The sequence below is a fragment of the Meleagris gallopavo genome, chromosome 3, assembly GCF_905368555.1.
Source record: "Meleagris gallopavo chromosome 3, MGAL_WU_HG_1.1, whole genome shotgun sequence".
NCBI lineage: Eukaryota > Metazoa > Chordata > Aves > Galliformes > Phasianidae > Meleagris > Meleagris gallopavo.
Genome location: NC_139406.1, coordinates 67,893,042 through 67,918,134, shown reverse-complemented (window position 1 = coordinate 67,918,134; position 25,093 = coordinate 67,893,042). Strand labels below are relative to the sequence as shown.

Here is a 25,093-nt window from a genome sequence, read left to right as displayed (position 1 = left end):
CTGTGGTGTAATCCTGCTAAGCAAAGTGGCTCTGTCGCTAAACCAGAGGTGAACTTGTAATTCAATGGAAAAAAGGAAGTCTACACGACTTTCAAGTTCATTTCATGGTGAGAAGTCATTCTTATTTTTCAAGCTCCTATAGTGCTAAGCCAAGAAAATGTGCCTTCATTAATTTTCTTTTAATTGGGAGCTCAGCAGTATAAGGACGGTACAGGCTGAGGTATATTTTGAAATAGCCTGCTGCAGCTAGCACTGTGGCAATAATTGAGTCAAGGTGTGACTAAGGAATAGTCCATCTAATGGCAATATTGGGTGCCAAAGTCTGGTGTTTTCTCATCAGCACTAAAAGGATAATTTAACACATACTCATCTGATTCTTTTTTCAGTGGTTAAAACCAGATTGACATTTCAGATCCTACCTTTGTTAACTAATAAAGAGCTCACCAATAACTTTGTGTTTTATTGCTGCAATTGTACTTTCCTGTAGGCTTCATCCAAGTTCTTTTTTTTTTTCTCTTTTTTTCCCCATTTTCTCTTACTTCTTATAAGTATTCAGTTATCTAAACAGATTCTTTGGAAACTCTTGCTGACATGAAGGTGAATTATACAGCTGCAGGTTACATTTTGACTCCCTAAGTCAGCTTTTGTCATTTTGTTTCTAGGCCCTTTTTACTAACATCTTCCCCTGCTGATCCTACCAAAGCACTAAAGTTGGAGGGCCCATTCTGGACATTTTATCACTTAACTGTCAGGAGTATTTGAGACATCCTTGTTGGATTGGTGGCTATGAACAGGACCATCATAGAATCACAGAATGTTTTGGGTTGGAAAGGACCTTCAAGATCATCTAATTCCGGGTTGCTCAAAACTCCACCCAACCTGGTCTTGAATGACTCCAGGTTGGGGGTGTCCACTACCTTGCTGGGCAATCTGTTCAACAGCGTCTCACCACCCTCACAGTAAAGAATTTTTTCCTAATTTCTAGTCTAAATTAACTCTCAGTTTAAAGCCATTTCCCCTTGTTCTTTTGCTACATGCCCTTATAAAAAATCCCTCCCCAGCTTTCCTATACGTCCACATAAGACTATGCAAGTCATATTCCTTTGTGGATAAATCAGTGGAGAACACAGAGAATATGCAAGGAGACTAAAAATAACATGAGATAGGATTAGGCTTCTAAATTACCTCTTTGGTGTCTCATAATGGGAGCCTGTGGACTTAAGTAAGATATTGCCATTGACTCCCATGGTGCTTGTGACTCTCAGCCCTTCTCTAAGTCAAGCGTTGAGGGCTATAACAGTGAAAAGACTTGTGTGGTGTATAGATGACTCAGTTGAGCCTTGCAGTCCTCAGTACCAGCCCTGAACTGCCCATGCTACTTTTGGCTGAGAAACAAGGAAGTGTTGAGACTGCCAGTGAAGCTCAGGCATATTTCACTTCTCCTGTAGGGATGCACCTGTGATGAGTGCTAACCTAAGCAATTTTCAAGTAACTCTACTTTGTGCAGTAGCTCATTAGTGAGCATAACTCAGATATGGACTGGGAAGAACCAACTCCCTTCTCTGCCTCACATCTTTGGGTCTCTATTTCCTGCCTTGTTTGCAATTGTGCACAGTTTTCTCAGATGGGACTTCTTGATTATTTCCAGTTGAAACTATTCCTTGACTGTGAATGAATATTCATGAGAAATAGGAAGCGAGAGAGAGCAAGCTGAGCATGACTTCAGCAGCCACAGAAGTAAACAAGGAAAAAAAGTTTCTGTTTCAATAAGTGATCATGATGAGAATGTGTTTTATTTTTTGAGAAATTCTCATGGTAATAAGTATATATGGTAGGTTATATTCTGATTTGGGCATGCTCCTCGTGCAACTTCAGTATCTTTTTAACTTATGTTTTATAGATACCATTGTACTGTAAAACTGAATCACAACATTATAGGATAGCTGAGGTGGTAAAAGACCTCTGGATCTTGGCCCAGACGTAATATGTGCCACTGAGGCACATCTAGACCAGTAGGTACAGAGAAACTTTTGACCCTCCTCTACAATATGGCTGGCTGAAACTACAGAGCTGGCACTACTGTGCTAACCCTAGCACCAGGGGTGCAATGGGTCACAGCGTGAAGTCAGGACAAACATGCCTGCTTCTGTAAAGTAGTGTAGGTGCTGTTGTTTAACTCACCAGGCAGCTCAGCACCACATAGAGGGATGGGGAGAACTGGAAAGAGGCAAATCCTGTGAATTGAGATAAAGACAGTTAAAAAGCACAGAAGAGGGAGAGGAAAATAATGCTCATATATATATACAAAGAAAGGGATGTGCAAGGCAGTTTCTCACCACCTACTGACTGATGCCCAACCACTCCCAAGCAGCAGCCTCCTTGACCAGCTCCCTTTCAATATTATCAATTAGATATTGTCACATGGGTATTCCTTTGACCAGTTTGAGTCAGCTGTCCAAGTTTTGTCTACTCCCACCCCTTGGGCATCCCCAGCCTCCTCACTGGCAGGGCAGCGTGAGAAGTTATAAAATGACTTATAAATCTATAAAATTGTCTCTTAAATTCAAAACACAGCATTATACCATCATATTGCCTGGAGAAAATCAACTGTATAGCAACCAAATCCAAGAAAGGAAAGGTGTATACATGACTGCATGGTACTTGGGCAATTATACTGCTTTAGGTCACAGCTGATAAAGGGCAGCTTGCAGTGCAAGCTTTGCTGGCTCAGATCTTTACACTCTCAAGGATCTTTCCAGTGCTATTACTCTGTGTAAACATGCTTGGTTTTTTCAGCCAGCCTTCCCATGAGGATTGCTGCTGCACCTGAACCAATATTAAGTTCAAATTAAAGGCTTCATCCAAGAGATTCATTAAAAACAAATACTGTAAAGGCTATAGTTTGGTGATAAAGGATCTAAAAGTGATTTCTGAAATTATAAGGGCTTTTAATGTTAGAGATGAACAGAGTAGATTAATTTTTTGCATTGCAGGAATAACTAGGAGGAATTATATATTCTAGCTTATGCTGGTGACCATATTATCATAATGCTTCCTTTTGGCCTTGAAATGTACAAAGCCATGCACACAGAATGTTGACAAAAAATGAAACAATTTCATCATGACTCTAGGCTGAAACCTGTCTGGGATATTTCAGGCCTCAAGTGACTTAAAGCTCATTATTTATTAATATATATGTTAGTGTGACTAAAATACAAGAGCAAACATACAAAAATGAATAGTTCAGCAAGCATTTATTTGAATTTAAAAGTATCTGTGAGGAATATGAAAGTAGAGATATTTTTCCAGAGAGGGAACATATCACAGTAGCTTAGTTATAATAATTTATGGTAACTAAACCCTATTCTTCTCCATGGCAAATGTTGGCTTGTTTTTTTCTGCAGTGCTGGAAAAACAAGCCTCAAAAGGGTACATTCTTAATATTATGCATTTCCATATTTTCTACTGGATACCTTCATGACCTTCTGAACTTTCATCTGCATTACTATGGATATGACTAAAATTTGATTGTAACTGGCAAATGAAACACACAATATCACCTTACCTTGGAAAGATTACATAATTTTGCTTTCACACACTATTTTGATTCAAAATCTGGTTAACGCATTGTCAGATTGGAACAACCTTGACTGGAGCATTTTGCTGGAAAGCAAAGTGTGATTTGTGACTTGTGATTTGTGATCTCCATTACAAAGCTGATAATTCACAGCAGTAAAAATTCATACCCAGCATGACGTGGAACATTTAGTTTTAGGTCTCTGTCCATAAAAAAATTGAAAGATCTGATCTATTATAGTATCAAAGTCTTTAAATCTGTTTTGTCAGGTTGGGATCCTGGTAATTCTCTGTGATTCTTTCCATCACCTACAGAAAAATCTTGCAAGCCAGCTAGACAGCCTCTCCTTGACCGAGTTCCTGTCTATGGCCAGGAAAGGAATCATACTTCTCCTGTTACTGCTTGAGATCTGCATGCAAATATATTTTTAAAGAAGAGCTTATAGGCTCTGTAAGAGTTTTAGTTCTCAAAACTCAGCCTGTTGCCACCTGACTGAGAACAGTGAGGGTTCATGTCCCTCTAGGAGTTTTCCCTGGGCAGCGGGGATGGAAAAACATCTCTTTCACCCACGGGTCTGTTTGTTATGTTTACCCAGTAATGGTGTGTACTCATGCCCACTCACTCACTCATGCTCTTCTTTTCAAGATCACTGTACTGCATTCTTCTCTGAAAAACTGTGGTTTGACAGATGAGACATACCACACAAAAAATGAGGATAAAGGTGAGGGGGAAATAAAGCATGGACTTGTCCCCTGTTTAAAGTCATCTTTAAAAAGTGATGTCTGAGGAAGCTGCTTGAAATGTGACATCTGCTTGGGTCCTTTGTTCACTTGAGTGAGCAGCAGATGTGCTCTCTTTGTGCTCTGCACTGCATGGAGTTTCATAGAGCTTCTCTTCTTCTTGAAGTTTGTATCTGATAGAGCAGTCAGCAGTGCCATTTCTCTACATGGCTACCCACATGCATTTCCATGAGCAAGGCAGCTCAGCACCCCACAGTCATTTGCTCACTCCCCCCCTTCACCCAGTGGGACAGTGGATAGAATTGGAATAAAAAAAAAACACAACAAAGTACATCTAGTGGGCTGAGACAAAAACCATTTACTAAGACAGAAAAGGAAAAGAAAGGGAGAATAATAATAGTAATGATAATGATAGAACATATATTTACAAAACAAATTATGCACAACACAATTGCTTATTGCCTGATGAATGCTGCTCTCCCAGTCCCTGAGCAGTGACTGGCTTCAGCCATCTCCCCACAGTTTTCAAAATTGTTTTGCATAATATCATATGGTGTGAAGTATTCCTTAGGTCAGCTGTCCTGGTTCTGTCCCATCCAGCTCTATATGCCCCCTCAGTCTCTCACTGGCAGGACAGTATGAGAAGCTAAGAAGTTGAAGCATCCTTGGCCCTCTGCAGCACTGCTCAGCAACAACTAAAACACTGGTGTTATCAACATTGTTTTTCTCTCAGAGCTAAAACACAGCAACATACCAGACACTATGAAGGCAAAACTGTTCCAGCTGAAACCAAGGCATATGTGCAATTCATTTACGAATAATCCTCATGTAAATGGAGAAGTATCAAAATTTGAGAGGTCACTCATCCTCAAAATCATCCCAATTGATTTTATATATCTTGCTGTAAAAAAAACACTTTTGTGTTCCTAGGATGTGACATGACATTTGCTCTCTGAGGCCTGCTCCACTAAATAATAGTGTTCAGTGCATAGTTTTGTAAAATGGCAATTCATGCACTGACCACAAGTAATGCAATATGTGGTCACAAACCTAGTAAATCTCATGGAATGTATCAGTGAAAGGTGTACTGTATAGAACCAAGGAAAGAAATGTCAAGGCATTTATTTGCCTGTTACCACACATTGCGTGAAACCTAGTGTTAAGTGCAGTACACATAGAGAACACAATACAAAAGACAACAGCTCGTTATGTCTCTTGGTGAAAAAAAAAACAACCCCCCATTGCATTGTTTCAGATTCTAGTTAATGTTTTGCACACACTGACTTGTGTAACAGTTAGATGAATCAGTTTTGAGTGACTAGGAATATGAGTTTTGGCATAACTCCATCTCTGGTAAGAACATGTCAATTGCATTTTGATTTGCTGCTTTTAACAGCATTGTTATTGAAGACAAGATAGTCAAACCACATGAGCTTTGTCTAAGGGTAAAAAGTCAGATAAGCATACACACATGGAATCTCTCCTATTTTTATCAAATCTACCTTTAGATCTAAAAAAAATACCTTTCTAGTACACTTGCATTAGTTAGCTGAGTTCATGAATTAAATTATGTTTTTGCAGATACTGTCTGAATGTCTGAATTTTGGTAATTCCATCAGAGTTTTAGTTCAGCGAGCAAAAAGTCAGAAAAAAGATGAGATTAAGCAAAGATGCTTTAAAAGCTTAAAAGCAAGTATTTTGAACCTAAATATCTGTGTCTCTGCTTACTATGTAGAGATAGGATAGGAATGAATTAAATAACTAAAACTGAAATAACTTTATAAAAAATTAAGCTAAATTCATTGCCTGCTTAAGTTAGTGCTACCTCATTTACTTGAGAGCTGTTCTACCTATTTTTCACAGTAAAAACTATGTAAGTTGTAAAAACACTTACATATGGAAAAAGGCTAACACAATGAAAAGTATCCAGTTGCCTCTGGAACAAGAGTCAGTTCCAGTCAGTGGAACTGATTAGAGCATGGGATGTTGTCTAGATAATTTTTCCTAGTGGCAGGGTCCAATTTTCATCACTTCAAGATTATGTAACCCTTCCTATCACAGGATCAGTGTACACTTTCTTGGAATTTGGCATTCAGTTTGTCAGAAATGTTGATATTCCACCTAGAGTTTCCCTATCAATGATTTACATAGATTTATATAGTTAATGTAACCACCCAAGGAAACAAATCTTAATTAAATCCCATCATGTGGTTAAACAGCAAGTCCAAAATTATGAAAGATGCATTATTTTTCCACATACTTTGCTCTCTGAATCATTTGGAAATTTAGAGGTTTAGCACTTCTTTAAATAGTCGTAATATTGACATCACAGGCAAAGATATGAAAATAGTCACTGAACATGCTGGGGAAGCTATGAGTGAGATTTCTTCAAAGGCACATCCTCTTTCATTAGTTTCCTGTCATCTGCAGGTAAACCATTTACAATGCTCATTCAAGTTTTAGTGCCCTGTTCTACTCTGTCGTACTATCTCATATAGCTTCTGCTCCTTCCTCTACAGTGGTCCCTGGAAGACAGAGAAGAAAGTTGTTCTCCTGGAATCCTCCTTGATGCATAATACTGCAAAAGGAACAATACTAGCTCCTACCATATGGATATACTAGCAATACTGCATATGAATTACCACATTTTTTTTCTTTAAATAGCATGCTAGCAGTTGCTGTAACTCCTCATAGGGCTAGAACCAATTACATTTTTTTGCTCAAGAATCTGGTTAGAGTAGGCACTGAAATACTCACTTAATGGCTGATATTAGTAGTTATCCAAGAGATGAATTAAATGCTCATTTTCTACAACATTAGCTGTCTCAAGGAGAAAAAAAATCTTATTATCCGAAGTACAAAGCAATGGAGGAGTATGTTTCTTTTCCTACATACATGGTTAGACATCTTGGAAATATTCACACCACAGAGTTGTGATCATATAAAACTTTTCCATTACTTTATGCTGTTAAATATAAATAGCCAAGACAGTCTTAGAAAGTTTTAAACATAAATATTAGAAATATTTTTGCTTGGTTAGTTGAGTTATTTGGGTTTATGAGAGGATACGAGAACTATTTTTTTTCTGATAAACACAACAAAATAACTGTGGATTAGTTCTGTTCACAGAAGTGTGGAACAGCAAATTTTCTTTGAAAGGTTAACCAAATAAATAATATAAAAACCCCAAGATCAATGGAAAACATCAGTCCCCTTGGTCTCTAATGAGGTAGTAAAACCAACACGCAAAAAAAAACCAAACCAAAACAAAAAAAACACCATAAATCCTTTATACTTTCCATAGCACTTTGGGATCATTCTAAGCAGATTCCCTATCAGTTTTCCTGAACTGCTCATTGTATATTCTGTAAATGCTGTACACAGGTGAGCAACCCTTAGGGCTAGAACACTAACTTGACAAGTTGTGCAAATTTTACTTAGTGCACAGAATGGTTGCTGCATCTTTACTCATCTCCTTAGCTAGACTTTCATTTCTCCAGGCGTAGATTATCCTTAGTCATGTCTGTTAGTCACTAGCTGTTAAGATTTGGCACGCTCTGTCCAAAAGATGTATTTTTTTTCACCTGATTTAGGGTGTCCAGCTGTCCTTGGCTTCATCAGCATCCTTCTCCTTCTGTGAAAGCCTAGCCATAGAGATCTGATCTGTGTCTGTTGGATCTGAGTGGGTGACTTTTCCGAGTTCTTACTATGGAGAAATACTACAGGTTTATTTCAGGGAGTATACAGGACTGAAGTTATGCAGATATATAACCATGTTACTGTGTGAAAGAAATGAGAAGAAAATGCTTTCAACACTTCTGTTCAAGCCATCCCATGGAACTCTTAAGGCAAAGAGATGGGATTCCATTATCTAAATGGGAAACTCCTCTGCTCTAGTAATTTTGCATCATTTTTACAGTGGTTTTCCAAAAAGATTAAAAAATAGGAAATATTTTTCTTTGTCCCTAATGGCAGTCTTTGAGGCTCAGAATGTTTCAGTGCCCATTAAGTAGTAGGTTGTTTGACCTCTTATTGATCTAACTGCAGGATGCTCTCCCAGCAATCTTGGCTTATTAATGCCTAAGTTTCAGCAAGAGTTGCCTTCATGCCCAGTATCATTTGATACAGAATTTAAGAATACCAGCCAATTTTCTCAGCAATATTTATTACAGAAAATCTTGAAAATTCATGAAGCTTGTGGAAAATTTGGCATAGTTGTCACAAAAAGAATAATAGATTTACAAATGTGAAAATTAAGTACCATATGTAAGTGATATGTACTTACTGATAGCTTTGCTTTCCAACAGTTTGGGTATTATTTAAAAAACTTTTTCATAGACTTCCTGGATCAGTTTTCCTTAGCTTGTCTACATTGGAGCACCTTATGAGGGGAATGACAAACAATGAATAAAAAAAAGTTTGAATACTGAACAGAAAAAGATAATGATTCTTGACATGTATTTCATAAATTAGTTTGTGTTGCTTTAATAGTATATGAAACTTAAAAGCTTCCAAGATGAATAAAATCCATTTCTCATTTCCACAAATTCTGTGAAATTTCACTACTGGACCTTCTTCACACCCCAACAAATTTCTGTTTTCAGGAAAATAGACACATCTCAGACAACACAGGAATGCTCTTCAAGTTTCTCAAACTGTTAAAAATATAGAAGTGTTTATCACATTTGTCTCTTTCCATTTACATAAGAACTTGTTACTATGGATTTCTCCCATTTGTTCTGCTTTGGAAAGCTGTGAGAATACTATATGGAAACACACTATTCTCACAAAACTCTAAACAGTATTTTTCCATGAGAGAAATATATTTGTTCCGGAGAGTTTCTTAGTATCAGATGTTAGCAGAAAAAATTACAAAACTGAGTTAGTGCATAAATCAGAGAAAATATTTATTTACAGACATGTAAAAATTATGTTACAGCATTTTAAAGAAAATTGTAATGAAACATCAATCTGCTTGACATGGGAAAACCCCAAATGCTTTAATTTTGACTTGCAGTGGTGTTGATTAAAAACATGAATGCTTACAATATTGTAGCTATTATCTACACAGTTTTATTACAGTGATTTTTCAGAACTAAAAGTGGTTCTACAGACAAAACTAACAGGGACATTGACAATATGTAATACAAGAGTTTACAAAAGTAAAAATATTTTTTATTGATTGATCCAAATTTTAAAGCCTCTTTTAGTAAATATTTTCCATCATGCAGCTGCACAGGCTTGAAACAAATACTCGAAATTCACAGAGGATATAAGTCTTTGTTGAAAATAAATTAGTTTAATTCAGGACTACTCATTTTATGACTGTTGACTAGCCAAACTACTTGACAAGATCCTTTATGTTTCCTGTTCTTCCACATTACAAGGGATGAACAATCTTAAAACAAAAACACAAAATGAAAAAAACCCACACAAGTAACAAAACCAATAAAAAATATGTATATGTTTTGATGGCAGACAACACTGAGTGTACTGCATACATAGGTAGAGAACTGTGAAGTTCTACTGAAGCTACCAGAATCCTCTGCAGTGATTTGAAGCAAACATGCCGTTAAGAAACCTTGCTAGTAATAGACTGCATGGCAAAAGAAGCTTCTGGCTTGCAAATGAAACAGTGTCTCATGACTTTATCAAAGGTGACTTTCTGTGTTCAAAATCTATTCAGGACTTAAACTGTGGTGTGAAGAAGGGTTGACATTAAGCCTATGAAATAATTTCTTTGAATATATGATCATAAGATACTGTTAGGAAGATGTTTCTAAAAATCGGAGTCCTTCTCGGTGAATATTAGGTCATTTAGAATGGAGGTGATAAAGCAAAGATGCACCTAGCAGTTTCCCATATGTAAAAGAGCTGATCTGTTTGGATGACATTCTGCTGTCTTTTAGAGTCAGTCAGCAGTTTCTTAAATGGGCAAATGCCCACTAAGATCTGGACTTATTTTAACTGCCAGCCAAAGACAGAGATCCCCAAATGACAATTCTTGTTGTATTTTGGCCATTAAAGATGTGCATAATCTATACTATATGGAGAAGTAGCGGAGAAAATGGGGAAATATTTCATCCTTTGATTTGCGCTAACATTTCTCTTAGACGGAAATAATATTTTCTCCCTTTTCTGGAACAGTCCCCCTTGGCAGATTCTGAGGCTGCAATTGCTAATGGTCAGGTGTAGCTAATTATACTACTCTTTCATAATCCTAATTTGCAGTGGTGAGCCTATCATCTTACAAACAACTGTTTTTTATACATATTGATGGTCTGATCTGTTAAAGAGCCTCTTCAATGCTTTCATTTTTATCTTTCTTTTAGCCTGTACAGAATGATTTGAAGAGCAAGATAAAGGTTCATCTGTGTGGAGTTGGATACCAAATAGCACGGCAACAGATTAACTTGGAGAAGAGAAGGCTCTGGGGAGACCTCATTGTGGCCTTCCAACACTTGAAGGGAGCATATGAACAGGAGAGGCAACGGCTGTTTACGAGGATGGATAGTGACAGGACAAGGGGGAATGGTTTTAAACTGAGACAGGGGAGGTTTGGGTTAGATATTAGGAGGAAGCTTTTCACACAGAGGATGGTGACATACTGGAACAGTTTGCCCAAGGAGGTTGTGGATGCCCCATCCCTGGAGGCATTCAAGGCCAGGCTGGATGTGGCTCTTGGCAGCCTGGTCTGGTGGCTGGTGACCTTGCCCATGGCAGGGGGGTTGAAACTTGATGATCATTGTGGTCCTTTTCAATCCAGGCCATTCTCTGATTCTATGATTCTATAATAGCAGTTAGGGTTGATATTTTCCACACTGCTATGAAACTGGGTCTGAGCTCCATTTGACTGGCTAAAATATTTACATTCATGTCTCACACTTTTGGAAGGCTGTTGCTTTAAATTTTTTTGCCCCTATCATCACTTCAAAGATATGTCTGTAGGAGTATATCTCACATGTGAATGTAAATCAACATTTCTTCCTTGTTTCATGTCATCTGCAGCACTAAGGAGGCCTAGCTTTCAGATGGTTAATGAGTCGATACTCTCCTTAGATAAGAACTTGTACCTGTATCAGATGTGCTTTGATACTCTTAATATCTTAGTAACAAAAGAGAAATAATATATCCATTCTATTTGAAAGGAAATATGATTTATTAAGGAATTCTACGCTGACATTACCCCTAGGACACCTGTAATAATTATTCCAACTTCAGGCTTTTAGGAAGGCTTTTGGGGTCTGGGAGTGGACAGACTGCTGCCAGGAAATGAAACAAAGAAGTAATCAGTAAGCCAACTCAGGTTCTCGAATATTGGCAGCATAGCTAATTTACCTGACTAGGGAGGAGACTGTCATGTAAACTTTCCATATGGCAGCAAGAAACTGCCTTTAGAGACGTGCAGATACTGCTGCAACAACTGCATAGTGCATGGCATCACAGAGCACTCATCTGAAGAAAGGGATTAACAAAAGGATCCAATTTACATTTTATCAAAGATTGCCTTCATATTTTGACATTTTTACTTTTTAGTAGCTAACCCTGTTAGTAAACATAGTTATTTTAGATGACAAATACAATAAATAAAACATGGAAAATACCATACAATGTTTTTAAGTGTGTCACTAATCATAATGATCTTGTTTGAATTAAGCTGTAAACAAGGAAGTGCAATAACACCTGACTCTAAATAGGGTAAAACATGCTAATCATAAAAATAGCTTTTAGAAATATACATTTGTATACAGTGTTTCCCACATCTGTTAAATATGTCCTTCATAATATTATGATACAGTACGTTGGCTTTTAAGACATCAAAATTAAAAAAATAATACCAATAATTAGCCAGAGAAAAACACATTTACAATCTAAACCATAAAAATCTGACAATTGTACAGCTTAGAACATATAAGAAATGGAATTTCTAATATTTGAACATTAATGTCCATTTTAATAAGTAAATTTAATTTTCATACAAATTGAATCAAAGGTGTTACAAGCCAGTAAGAAACTGCAGTTCACAATTTTCTGTGGGGAAGTCAGAGTTTCTCTTCTCAGCCTTCAGGGGATTCACACATGGCATCTCATCACTTGATCTGTAGAAACTGAGAAGTGAGAAATGTTTTCATTAGCATGAAGGCACGGAATTTCTTCCAGCAAAGCCTCAGAAGGAAACCAGGTAACCAGGGAAAAGAGGGAAGAGGACTATTATGTGATTTTTTTATCACAATCAATCCAATATCAGTATCTATTAGAAAACCAAGACTGTGCAGCAGTCCTAAGTCAGAGTTCATGGCCAAAATAACCACAGTGAATCAAGTGAGATCGCAGAATCATAGAATCATAGAACCCTAGATTGAGTTGGAATGGATCTTTAAAGGTCATTCAATCCAACTCCCCTGCAATGAACAGGGACACCACAGCTAGAGCAGGCTGCTCAGAGCCCTGTCCAGGCTGACCTTGAATGTCTCCAGGGATGGGGCATCCACCACTTCTCTGGGCAACCTGTTCCACTGCCTCACACCCCACGCTGTAAAAGACTTTTTCCGTATATCCAACTTAAATCTACTCTCTTTAAGCTTGAAACCACTTTTCCTTGTCCTATCACCATGCTTCTCCTCAGTAATGCTCTGTGAATAACCACTGGATACTTTCTCTTTTAGCAGAAAATAATAAAGTATGCATCTTAGCTGCTTTGCAGTGAAATGCTTTATTTGCATAATAACATTCAGCCTAAATAAATTGCTTGCAAGGTTCTTTGCTTTGGTTTCCTCACACTGCTTTTATACTTCATTCCACACCATTTAAATTGTGTGCTTTCAGCAATGCTTATTGTTACTAGGTTGATGAATCTTTTCTCAGTGACTTTCCATTTAATGTAGCCTATTTTATTATTATTACGGCATACATGTTCTAGGCTTTAATTTCATGTCCCTTATTTCTTTTGTTTTGCCAGGCACATTGGGAAGCAGCAAAAAATCCAATGTCAGTGAGGCTTTGGAGGCTTTTCTTCCAGCCAGGGCCTGAAGTAGATCACATCTAAAAACATGTGTCCTGTTATGAGCCTGTTAATGCCACCAGCTTCAGCAAGGCATTCAGTAGTGCCACAGGGGTATGCTTCAGATACACCAAATCCATCTGCCTACAGAAAAACTGACAACACTTTCCCAGCCATTTCGGTTTGGAAAATTTACAGTAGAAAATGTTAATAGAAATGTACAGCTTCTTTTCTTTCTTTTTTCTTTTAAGTGAAATTAACATTAGGGCTGGTCTCTTCCCCTTTGTAAGAGCCTACCATCAGATTTCCCACTTATTGCAAAGGCAGTGCCAGACTTCTGGTTGCATCCTTCACGTGTAGCCAGGGTGAAAGCCCACGTGAGAGATCCCAGAACTTTCTTCATTCAGTCAAAGCACTCCAAAACTGTTATTCTTTGCTTGCACAGAGGAAAATCTTGATCTCCCTCTAATTTCAGCTGCTGATATTTGTTCAGACTGACTACGTCAAAAAAGAATTTTAAATCCCAAGTCTCTGAGAAGACTAATGGCTGTTAAGTAGCTATTCATCTCACAAGAAGCAAGAAAAAGCCTGCAGTTCCACTGCACATCCTATCAGCTCCGGAGAGAGTTCTTCTTTTCTCACCATTTTGTCACCTATACTTTGCTCTGCCATTATGCTATTATGAAAAGCAATAATTATGCAAGTAAGAACAGAGACAGATTTTCAAATTATTTATTGGAGCTTCTTCCCTGCCATAAGCCTTTCAAGCATTTACCTGTCACCAGCACAAAAAAGCTTCATTAGGTTGCTATTATGAAGTGTTATCACTAACCATCTGGATCCAACTCATCAATGCTGCTTTGCTGTCATTTAGAAACAACGATAAAAATTTACCAACCCCACAAAACAAAAATCCTATATTCTTTTCTCAGCACACAGGCTAGTTACTTGCTTCTTGAAGCAGATAACCTTAAAGGCTGAGAAGAAACTTTAAAATCTGAAACAGTCAAGTTTTATTTTCCATAGAATGAGAGTAAACCCAGGGCTATGATTAATCTGATGTAATATAATACTAATTTCATTCTATTTCTTTCTTCTGAATGGTGTGCAATTTATCAGCTGGCTTTATGGTACTGCTGATGATATTAAAGGAATCTCATGATGACTAATATTTTTTTAAGCTTTTCATTTCCTTCTTGTTACATATATAAAAAGCATCCTGACACAACAAGGATGAACTGAATTACATTTAAGCCAGCAATATGGCTTTCATTTGATGCAGTTCTAGCAGAAAACCACTTATAAAAGCGTGATTTGAACATACTGCACTTTATGAACTGAATAACCAAACAGAACAGACAGTCCTGGCAGCCGTACATGGTATCAAAGAAACAGTATATATACTGTCCTAATTGCCATCATAATCTCTGAAAAAAGCTGGAGATGGGTTATGAAATATTTATTGGTTCATTTTCCACCTGAAATTATTTCTGCTGTTTTTCTCCCTGTATGGCTGGCTTTTTGAGCGTGAGCTATCGAAAGCACTCTTCTTAGGCACAACACCGTATTTCAGACTGCCAGAAATGCTATTGCTACTGTTATTACAGTTCCAGTTTGATCCTTCCAGCATTTTCACCAGACTCCAACTACACTAGATTCAATTAATTTTAACTTTGCACTGCCATCATGTATATAACCCCAGAAAGTCAACATTAAATATTAAGCACTTGACTAAATATGAATGCTGTGCTACTTAATGGGCTCCAAATATCATCACTAAAAATAACAGAATAAAAATTCAGATAAAATCAGGTAAAATCTAGGAGAGTTTTCATCTCGTCCTTTAAAAGTCTAATGGTTTTGTCACATGTAATTTTTGCCCGGATAATTCCCTTCTGTACATTTGTAGATCTTTAGGCATGCCCTACTAGTTAAGGATGCTTCAGAGAGCCTGGCCATCAGATCACCTGCTAGGTGCAAATTCCCTCTATGTTGTGTGCTTCACTGTCATGAAGTACAACACAATAGGAATAATCTGCACCCTGCCTTTCTCTGAAAAGCATTTAATTAGGAGGTAAACTCAATTTCTGGTAAAGACACTTTTTTTTTTTTTTTTTTTTTTTTTTTTTTTTCTTTTTATCAAACTGGATGGTCCATTCTGTCTCCCCACCTTTCCCATGCAGTTGTAAGCAGTAATACTGACTACTACTTTGCAGCCAGGCAGATGCTGCTGACTTTCCTGAGCTCAGTCTCTATTTCCCTACGGGTGGTGTGACTGTTGAACTCTGCAGGCTGGGCTCAGACAGAGGTCAGACTTTTTCTTGTTCCAGTATATTTTTTCTTCCTTACAGTTCTGAAAAAAAAAATAAAGGTAAACAATGGGGAATGTTCCTTGTTCCCCATAAATCTCTATTTTCCTTCTAGTTGGGTTTGTTGGTAAAGCGTGATGGACTTTACCATGATCATCTTCCACACCTAAATGTATACGTATAAATCTTACTATCCGAGCGTAAAAATTCTGTATACATCCTTGGGAGAGAGTATAAATTATGAACCTTGACTATATGACACAGAAGTTGCACAAGATTAATGTTTTCCCTTGAAGAACATTAAGAAAATGTTCAGAGGAATATCCCACAGAACATGAATGTTACAGAATTTACAGTAAGATTTACCCAGCAACAATTATATATAATAAAAGCATCCAACAAAGTATATGCAAGATGTTGATCTCAAAAAATGTATCTGTACATGATAACAGTAACCTTAGAAATTCCCAGAAAATGCAGATAAATGGTGGATGGTTGGACGACTGTGCAAATACACACATGAACTTGAAATCCAAATCCTCAAATATCCTTCTCCTTGCTCTCCTGGCTTTTTCCTTGCCAGACAAACCCATTTCCAAAACTGCATTGCTGAGTTGGTAGCTACAAGGTAGACAACTAGCTAATTCTGACTCTGGTTTCAAAGCTTCATTTCTACATCTGCAGGTGACTCAAAGGCCAACATCTTCCTGGGTTGTTGTTGGTGTCTGACATGGATTTGACTGTGGGTTACCTGACTGCCATACTAACTGCTTTATGCAAAACAGCTGCAAACCCCCCATTGAAATGCACGTGCTGCAGTTTCCGGTTACTCACATCACTGGTCTTCCTCCTAGCACTACCTCAGACTGCAATCGTGGCACAATTGCTTTGTTTGTATCTGCTGCTCTCGTCTATACTGCTATGTATACAGCTAAGAACACTGGATTCAGGACCACAGATGTGACTCTTATTTTCTCCAGGATGGTGTCTTGTGTTTCATCCTTAATAATATTTTTTCTGATTATGAAGTATAAATCTGGACAGTGAAGGAGGAGAAAAACTGAATGTGTTTGCAGAACAGATTTTTTTCTTTAAACTTGAATCATGGATAATAGTCATGGATTAATCCAGACTTTTTCCTAAAATGAGAAAAATCAGGATGCACTGATTACTTTGTAACTGCTGGTTACAAAGCAGTAGAGCAAATTGCCATTCTATTTGTTTGCTTGGTCTAACTTCAGACAATATCCTCCCTTTCTGTTAAGCAGGCAGCTTGTATTGACTGCAAAAAACAGTAATTCATGTTTGTAGGGTATCCTTGGGGTATGTCCACCTATTGGCTTTTACATAGCTTTCATCATCATGAACGGAAACTCACAAGCAATAAACAGGACTTAGCAAAGAAACTTAATTTTGTGTTACCTTTGCTTTGACACCTCTGCTCATTTGTTCATTTGAAAGAACTCCTGTCCCCTGATTTAAAGTACAAAATCTCTACTTAAGTAACAGGTATATAGGTGATTTCATATAACTCCTCTGTATGAAGAGCAAAAGCTCAGTATAGTATATGTTAGCAGGGGATATGAATGTGCTACTGTCATTTGTAACAGTTCTGTGTAAAATCTGACAAAGTTATGACCCTAAATCAATATTTTTTTTTACAGTGAGCTAATGATAGAATACTCATTGCATATAACAAATGGACAGAATTACAGTTTTATAAATATTAATAAAGAATATTTGAAGGAAACAATTGCACCTTCTTTAAACCTTCCTTCAGATGATGAAACTAATCATTTTCTTTTGTACTCTGCCAATTGTACTTTAATTGCTGAAAACACTACAGAATCATTTTTCTGCTCAATGAACAGTTTAATCGCTTTGAAGTGTCAGTACTTTTGTGAGTACATCTGAGAATGACTGCTTTACTAAGCAGTGAAAACATATTTCTATCCTTTGTATTAAAATGCTCTATTACACTTGCTAGCTTTAAAAAAATCAGCAGGAAGAATGGGAAGCTTTACTGAATACTCATTTTTCCCCTGGACCAATATAGTTTTTCTTTCCCAGAGATCTGTGTGGGCAGATATGTGGTGAATATTCTTGGGTTTAGTGGTGGAGATGGGATCTACTATTGTGACAGTGCCAATGAGGACATGCTGCAGTTTTAATAATGGCCAGATGTGAAGGATGAAGGAATGACTTTCTATAAGAGTTGCCCAGAGCTTTGTTGAGCACAGCTATGAGGGCAGCGAGAAGAAGTGGATCTGTCCACCTTACTTCACTGTCTGGGTTTGGCTCCTGCTCCTCTATTGCTGGTTTTCTTTTGTGTGTATGGGGGAGTTGTTTCGGCAGCCGTTTTTTCTCTACAAGGTCTCTTTTATCTGTTGGAGAAGACACAGGGACCATCAGCATCATTTCTTGTGACACTGGGAAGGATCTGAAGCTGGAGGCATTGCACTTCCTTAGAGTACAAAGTAGGCTGCAGGATCTCCAAGGAAGAGAAGGTGGAAAAGGTAGGAAAGCGGTGTCTGTTGCCCCGAAGTTTTTACCCAGAATACACTTGCAGGGCTTCCCCAATTCTTTCAGAGTGAAAACATGCTTCCACCTACCACCACTCCTTTGCATGTTTTCTCCTGGTGGTATAAAGCAAAATTGGGAAAAGCACGATAACTAAACCAAATGCAGTAAATTCTCTATCAAGTTGTCCAGAGTTTCCTCAGCTTGCACCAGTGCGCCTTGAGAGCAAATCAACCTCTGTGGGCCCAGTGATAAATACAGCAAAGGGGAAAATGTTCCACTTTTCTTTATACAAGTGGATAATTACAGCAAATTTCCAAAGGTATGACTCAGAACCATTAATTGTTTTCTGCTTCTTGAGGTTTGGCTTGTTCTGTGTGAAACAAGTCTAAGTAAGTCCTAGTCTTGATTATACTGAATGCTTCAAAAGGATGGCTTTAGGATGCAGAGTGCTGTCAAAAAGTAGTAGAATTAATTCTTACTGATTTAACTTCTGCTTGATGTGAGGAGCAGAAATTTCCCAATTTGAATTGATGATCCAATTAGCATCAATTCCAAAGGCAGGTTTGAATAAAAAGTTTAGCGTTCAAAGGAACTGCTACAACTGCTACAACTTGTACCCTGAGGACACTCACTATATCTACACCTTATTTCTTTTTAATATATGCATGTAGGAATTCATGAAGTACTAAAACTTCCTAAAGTTAATCACACAGAAAATAATTGCTAAAGTTTCCCAGTATTGCCAATTTAGATTTTAGACAAGTGTCAAAAAACAAAGTGCACCCATGCGGGAAGAAGAAACTGTGCTCAGTCATGGTAATGAGTTCAAGAATGCTCTATCTAATCAACAGCAGATTTTGTATTTATTGGAGGCAGTGATTTTAGTTAACATAAAGAGGACAGAGGTAAAAGCAAATTGTAATAGACAAGGAATGGAGAGTAGATCTCACTGTCAGAAGAAGCTGAAAGTTGTTATTATGAAATGAAAGAGGTACCACAAAAGAAAAACAAAGAAAATCTGTATTGGGAATGTGATCCAGAAAGGACAATGAATGCTGGTCATATTCTAAACAGCATTTTCTTGGTATTTTTATAGAATCAGATGCCGAAGACGGAAGTGACACACAATGATCAACTTCTGTCTCCACACAGGGCTAATTGAAATTTAAATCCATTTTTTTCCTGCATAACGCTTATTTGAATGGGAAGTGCACAACATTTTTGTTTTATGAGGATTTCATTATGTCTTTAAAATTAAAAATTGCAAAAGAAAATATTGGATTTAGGGTTACATTATTGTCTGCAAATGGTGTGTCATCAGTACCACCTGAGAGAGGATCAGCATGACACTGCAAATAGGAACAGAATTTAAACTTTTGATCCTCTGTTTATTGGGCTGGAACACAACTTACTCTTTCTAAAAGAGATTATAAAGCTGTATTGTACTTTTAGTAATGAACTGCAACAACAAATTGGAAATTTCAGATACACATATCAGCATAACAGGCTGGCTAAGATGGCATTTGATTAACTTCCAAATTTTCATTTTGGCAGATAGAGCTTGTTTCATTCCTCAATGACTGCTTTTTTGTTGAGATTGCAATTACAGTTCTACCACCTTCTAAATAAATTCCCTTTTCTGAGGTCTATAATGCCTACGTACAGATAAATTCAATCTGCTTTTCATGTTTTAGTATTAATCATGCAGAAAATCTTCTTAGTAACACATTTATGTTTTTTTCAGAAAATTCAGACCTTTTGGAACAATTGGGTCACTAACTGTAGCTCTGCAGTTTGTACTGAAAAAAAAACAACAACCAGATTTAAAATTAGTGTCTTTTTTTTTTTTTTTTTAAGTGGAAAAATAGAAACCTTTTGGCTTTTCAGTGTTTACCTCTGTGTACTTGCATGAAGGCTCACTTTGGCTTGCAGATGAGATTCAACAGAAAAATGTTTTCTCTGAGGGTTTTTTATTCAGTATTCCCGAGGCTCAAGCATACTGATAAAGCCAGTGAAATGAGTGTCTTTTAGGGGAACTAAAGCTATTTACTTTCAAAGACTGACACACCAGGAAAAAATGTGTGATGCATGGCAATTGCTCAATTTCAGTTAAATCTAAGAATTTGAGGATTACTCTAATAGACTCAAATCCATAGCCAAACACAGACCCAATGGCTGGCTTGAGTTCTTGTGAAAGATATCAGAGTCATAATATGAGTATGGAAAACACCAGTGTATCCTTCCCCTTCTCTCAGCAGTTTCCTGTTATACCTCGTACTGTTGCTTTGGTATTCTCCTCCCATAGCTCTAGGAAATGTTGGTCATGAATGAGTGGTCTAACATCAACTCAACATCTCTCACAAGTCATCTCAAGTTTGATGGAGTCAACTAAAAAGCTGTGATGTGAAACAAGAGAGACTTTGCCAGCATTATAGCGGTAAAAATATTTGGGGCAGAAATTGAATTCAGTCTTCATATTTAAAGTGAGTGTACCAGCCCAAATTTTAGCCTACGGCTTTTTTGAATAAGCCACTATCTCCCTGCTCCTGAAAAGGGATCCGAGTTTGCGTCTGGGAAGTAAATGTTTGGTACTCCCTGTTTCCATACTGTATTCAAAGACTGACTCTTCTGCATTGAATATTTTAAGTTAATATTTGTGGTAAATTCTGATTTACTTGAATAAAATAAACGCAATCAGTCCACTAGTACTGAAATTAAGGTCAGTTAATTTATATCAGAGAGGAATTCAGCTCATTTGGGCAAGCATTTTGATTGCATGTCTGAGAATTTCTGGCCTGATCTGACAGCATTATTTGTCTATAAATCAATTCACAAATATATTTACTTATTTATCTTTTATTGAAAAAAGCGGAGGTACAGAAGTTGTTGACAGGTGAAGCTGGCCAATTAAAATTAAATATTTTGATATCTCAAGAACATCAAGTACTATGACTATTTTATTTTTACCTAAAAGCTTAAGATAAACAGATAGCACTGCCTAATAAACAAATACAAAAAGAACCCAAAGTGAAATGAACACAAAATATTAATAATGGATGGATCTACTGACAGTCAATGAACTGTACCAATAAGCAGCAGAGTTCACTTCCCACAAAATAACAAAGCACACAAACTACTCTTCCAAAACACCAGTCCACATGAAGCCAGTGCCTGAGTTCTCACAGATCACTGTAACAGTTTCTAAAAAACATTAAACATGTTAAATGGTGCAACAGTAAAAAATTATTTGTCATATCAGACATACTGCCAGGATGTAACCTGTGCCTGTGTTTCTAAATAGACATATTTCCCGTCTTCCAGGAAGCTGGAAATACCATGTACAAGCCAGTACTATGTATTGGCAGGCACTTGCTAATTAAGTGTACTTGGGACGAGAGTCACATAGCATTGAGCTTTAACTAGCCATTTCTTCAGTTTGCCTAGGATATTCTAAATATCACATTACTGTGACCAGTTCTTACAATATTTCTTGGGAAATAAAGCAAACAAAAATATTCAATTTAATACTTATATGGTTATCTATTGACATCATCAATACATCATCTATTGTCTCACAAATGGTTTCATTTAAATGAAACTGCTGAATATAGGCTCTTATATGCTCTTGTATGATGGAGAAGGTGTAGGAGAAGCCCACACACAAGATTTCCTGCCCTTTGCTGTATGTGCCTAGACATTGCTGGCAGTTTATTAATGATTGCTCTGCTGCGCCTGAAGGAATCTGTATGGAATTGCTTGCAAAGAGACAGATCTCAGAAAGAGAGATTTCACTAATAATTCTTAGCAGAAAAATGCAGGCAGTTAAATGGTTGAAACTTCAGAAAGGTCAAGCTCTTCAGCCTAGAGAAGGACTTCAGGGGGACCTTATGTGGCCTCCCAGTATCTGAAGGGGGCCTACAGAAAAGCTGGGGAGGGACTTCTTATAAGGGCAGGTAATGACAGGATGAGGGGAAATGGCTTTAAACTGAAAGAGAGTAGATTTACACTAGATATTAGGAAAAAATTCTTTACTGTTAGCATAATGAACCTATGCCCACAGAAGTTGTGGGTGCCCCTAGAAACACTCAAGTCCAGGCTGGACGGGGCTTTGAGCAATCTAGTCTACTTGGAGGTGTCCCTTTCTATAGCAGGGGGTTGGAACTAGATGATCTTAGAGGTCCCTTCCAACCCAAACCATTCTGTGATTCCATTATTCTGTGACTCTACGGAGTCTGATGCTACAGTGCAATAGAAAAGTAAGGCAAACTCATCAAGGAAGCGAAAATAAACTTAACAGTAAAAACAGTAATTTTCTTGTCTGGAAAGCACATAGTTTTGATCAGTTTGAATAATATATTTGACAAATATTCCTTTCCTACTCACTGTAGGGCTAAAAGAGCACTTTGGTCTGACCTTAGAAAGAGGGGCCGGGTTTACACATGTTTAGTTTGCTGAGCCACACTAGTGAAGCTGAGAATGGCACCCAATCTTCCTGATTCCCCATACAGGTGAAACAGTTTTATTTTCAAGCTCTTTTGTGTTAATACCATAAGATTTTAATGTTTGTAGTTAATTTATTTACATTCTAAGTATTTTAAAAGCTTTACGAGGGATCAAATAATATGGAGTAGATTTAGAGGAATAGATGCGAAAGACTTTATTTTGCTTATTTATTTTACAAATATACTATTTCAGGCTGTAAATATCACACTGCATGTGTGATAACAGTACCTGCGTTCTCTGCAGCTTCCTTTGTACTATCTAGGGGATATGATGTGAATAATAATTAAAAAAATATATAATGTAATCATTCAGTCATAGTTAAAACCCTGAACATCACTTAGGAACTCTTCCCTAAGAAATCGACTGTCAGGAAAAATGGAAAGGAGGAGCTGGTAGCAAGGCCTTTCCAATGACTCACTCACACAATGGTACATGAACAACAAACAAATCTACTGTGATATTGCATATATTAAATATAACAAAAGGGCATGTCAGGAATTTTCTTACAATTTTTGATTTCATGACATACTTTTATTACTTTCTCCATATTTTCAGTCACAGGTTATTAGATATACTGCAGCTTTGGAAGGTACAACACATTAGTATCTGTCAGGTATGCTGCCCCTAATGACTTTCTTAGCTTGCTGAAGTACAAACATCTTGCACTGATATTTATCAAGTGAATACAATCTTTTACCTATTCATTTGTCTCAGGAATGAAGAACTTCATGTTTCTCCTGATACTGAATGCAAGGTTTCAATGAACTTCAAAATGTCCAGTGCACCAGAACAAAATTTTTGCTTGGTCTCAATAATATTTGAAGTAATGTAAGTAACATTTTTGGCAAGACCTTGCTTCATCCATTACTTTTAATTAGAAGTTTCGTTTTTTTTTTTCCTTTGAAGTAGTACTTTATATAAGTGCACTCAGCATGTTGCAAGCTGCAAGAAAAGCTATTGATCTTTTTGACATGCCTAATCAGCCTAATTCTACTGATAATAGAAGAATCGATTTGTCCTGCGTTATTGCAATTGACAGAAAAAGATATATCTAAATGGGCAATGAAAAATCCAGATTGATTAAAATAGTAAATTAAATACTATCAATTCTCTGAAGTAGCTTTGTATTTGTTCAATCATGTTATTTGAAAAATGTAAAAATAGGGCCTAAACTTGAGAAGATTTTATTAGACAAATTTTTGTTCATTTTCTTTAGATCTTATTCTACTTTATGCTGAGTGTTTTCAAAAATTCTCATATTAAGTAATGGAATTAAAGAAGGCTTCACTATTTCATAAATATTTACTACTAAATTACTTTAATTTTCCTTAACTACTTATAGGAGAGGAAAATGTTTTTGATGATCCTTAGCTAAAGTGCTTGTTGGTTCCATAGGTGTAAATGGATTTTGTATCAATTCCCACAAGAAGTATTGCCTTATTATACCACATTTTCATTTTTGCATAATGAAACTCAGTACAGCAAGAGGATTATCCTGAGTTTTGTCTGAGGCTTTTTCCAGTATTTATGTTTGAAACATTATTCTTTTTGGTAGAAACAAATCCAAAATAGATTGAAAACATGCAGTGCAGAGTGGGGAAAAGGACAGGAATAAGGAATGGAATATTTCTGAAAGGCAAATGTAACTCAATTACACTTACTAGAAAGGAAACTATATTTGATGTAGAAATAATGGCAGTAAACCCACCCTGTGATCAGAAGTGGGCTTTACACCGTCTCTGTACTTTTTGTTTCTGATATAATTTAATACAATTGCCTCTCAAGACTTCCCATTAGAGGTGAGTCATAATTGTGAAATTCCTATCTAATGCTTGTGTGTCTTTATTATCTTCAGTGCATGCATACCAGCATATAATCACAATTGTGAATATATCCTTCAAATTCCATGAATTACAATATCATAAATCTACTGTATTTGAAATCAATGGAATCACGAGTCCACCAGAAAATGCTGTATAGGATACTGAATGCTTAAGTACTGAACCACCACTGTGCTACTATAGTTACAGTTATTTATTATAAATGATTGACAGATTGATATAAACTATTCTTCTCTGTCAATGTAATATAGATATGAGTGCTTGTGTATAATTCATTCCAATTAATTAGTTTGTTGGTGTTTTATTAACCATTAGCTGAAAGTGATTTTTTTTCTTCAAGATCTACAGTACGTCAGACTTTCAGCTAATTAATTGGATGCTACCTTTGGTATTTACAAAGGGACTGAAATTATAAGTTATAGTTCATTTTGAGACAGTGCTTCCTTGATGATTGATCAGCACCATGTGAAACAAGAATTTCTATGAAATGCTTTGGTCCAGTTGCTAAATCAGCAGAGAAACAATCGTGTAAGGTAATTCATACATCTTTCACATTCTCTCCATCACATCACACACTGCTGATGTCACTTGCAGTGAGG

The 25,093-nt window shown here is 36.9% G+C and overlaps 1 protein-coding gene across 6 annotated transcripts in view; it reads right to left on the bottom strand.

Annotated features, from left to right (window-relative positions):
• Positions 1–9,207: 9,207 nt before the first annotated feature.
• RALYL (RALY RNA binding protein like) overlaps positions 9,208–25,093 on the bottom strand; it is a 375,450-nt gene continuing 359,564 nt past the window's right edge. For all 6 annotated transcript variants that reach the window (XM_085221356.1, XM_085221357.1, XM_085221352.1 and 3 more), the window contains one exon: positions 9,208–12,425. In XM_085221356.1, coding sequence (XP_085077482.1) covers positions 12,408–12,425 — 18 coding nt within the window. In that variant the 3' untranslated portion in view covers positions 9,208–12,407. The remainder of the gene's footprint in view (positions 12,426–25,093) is intronic.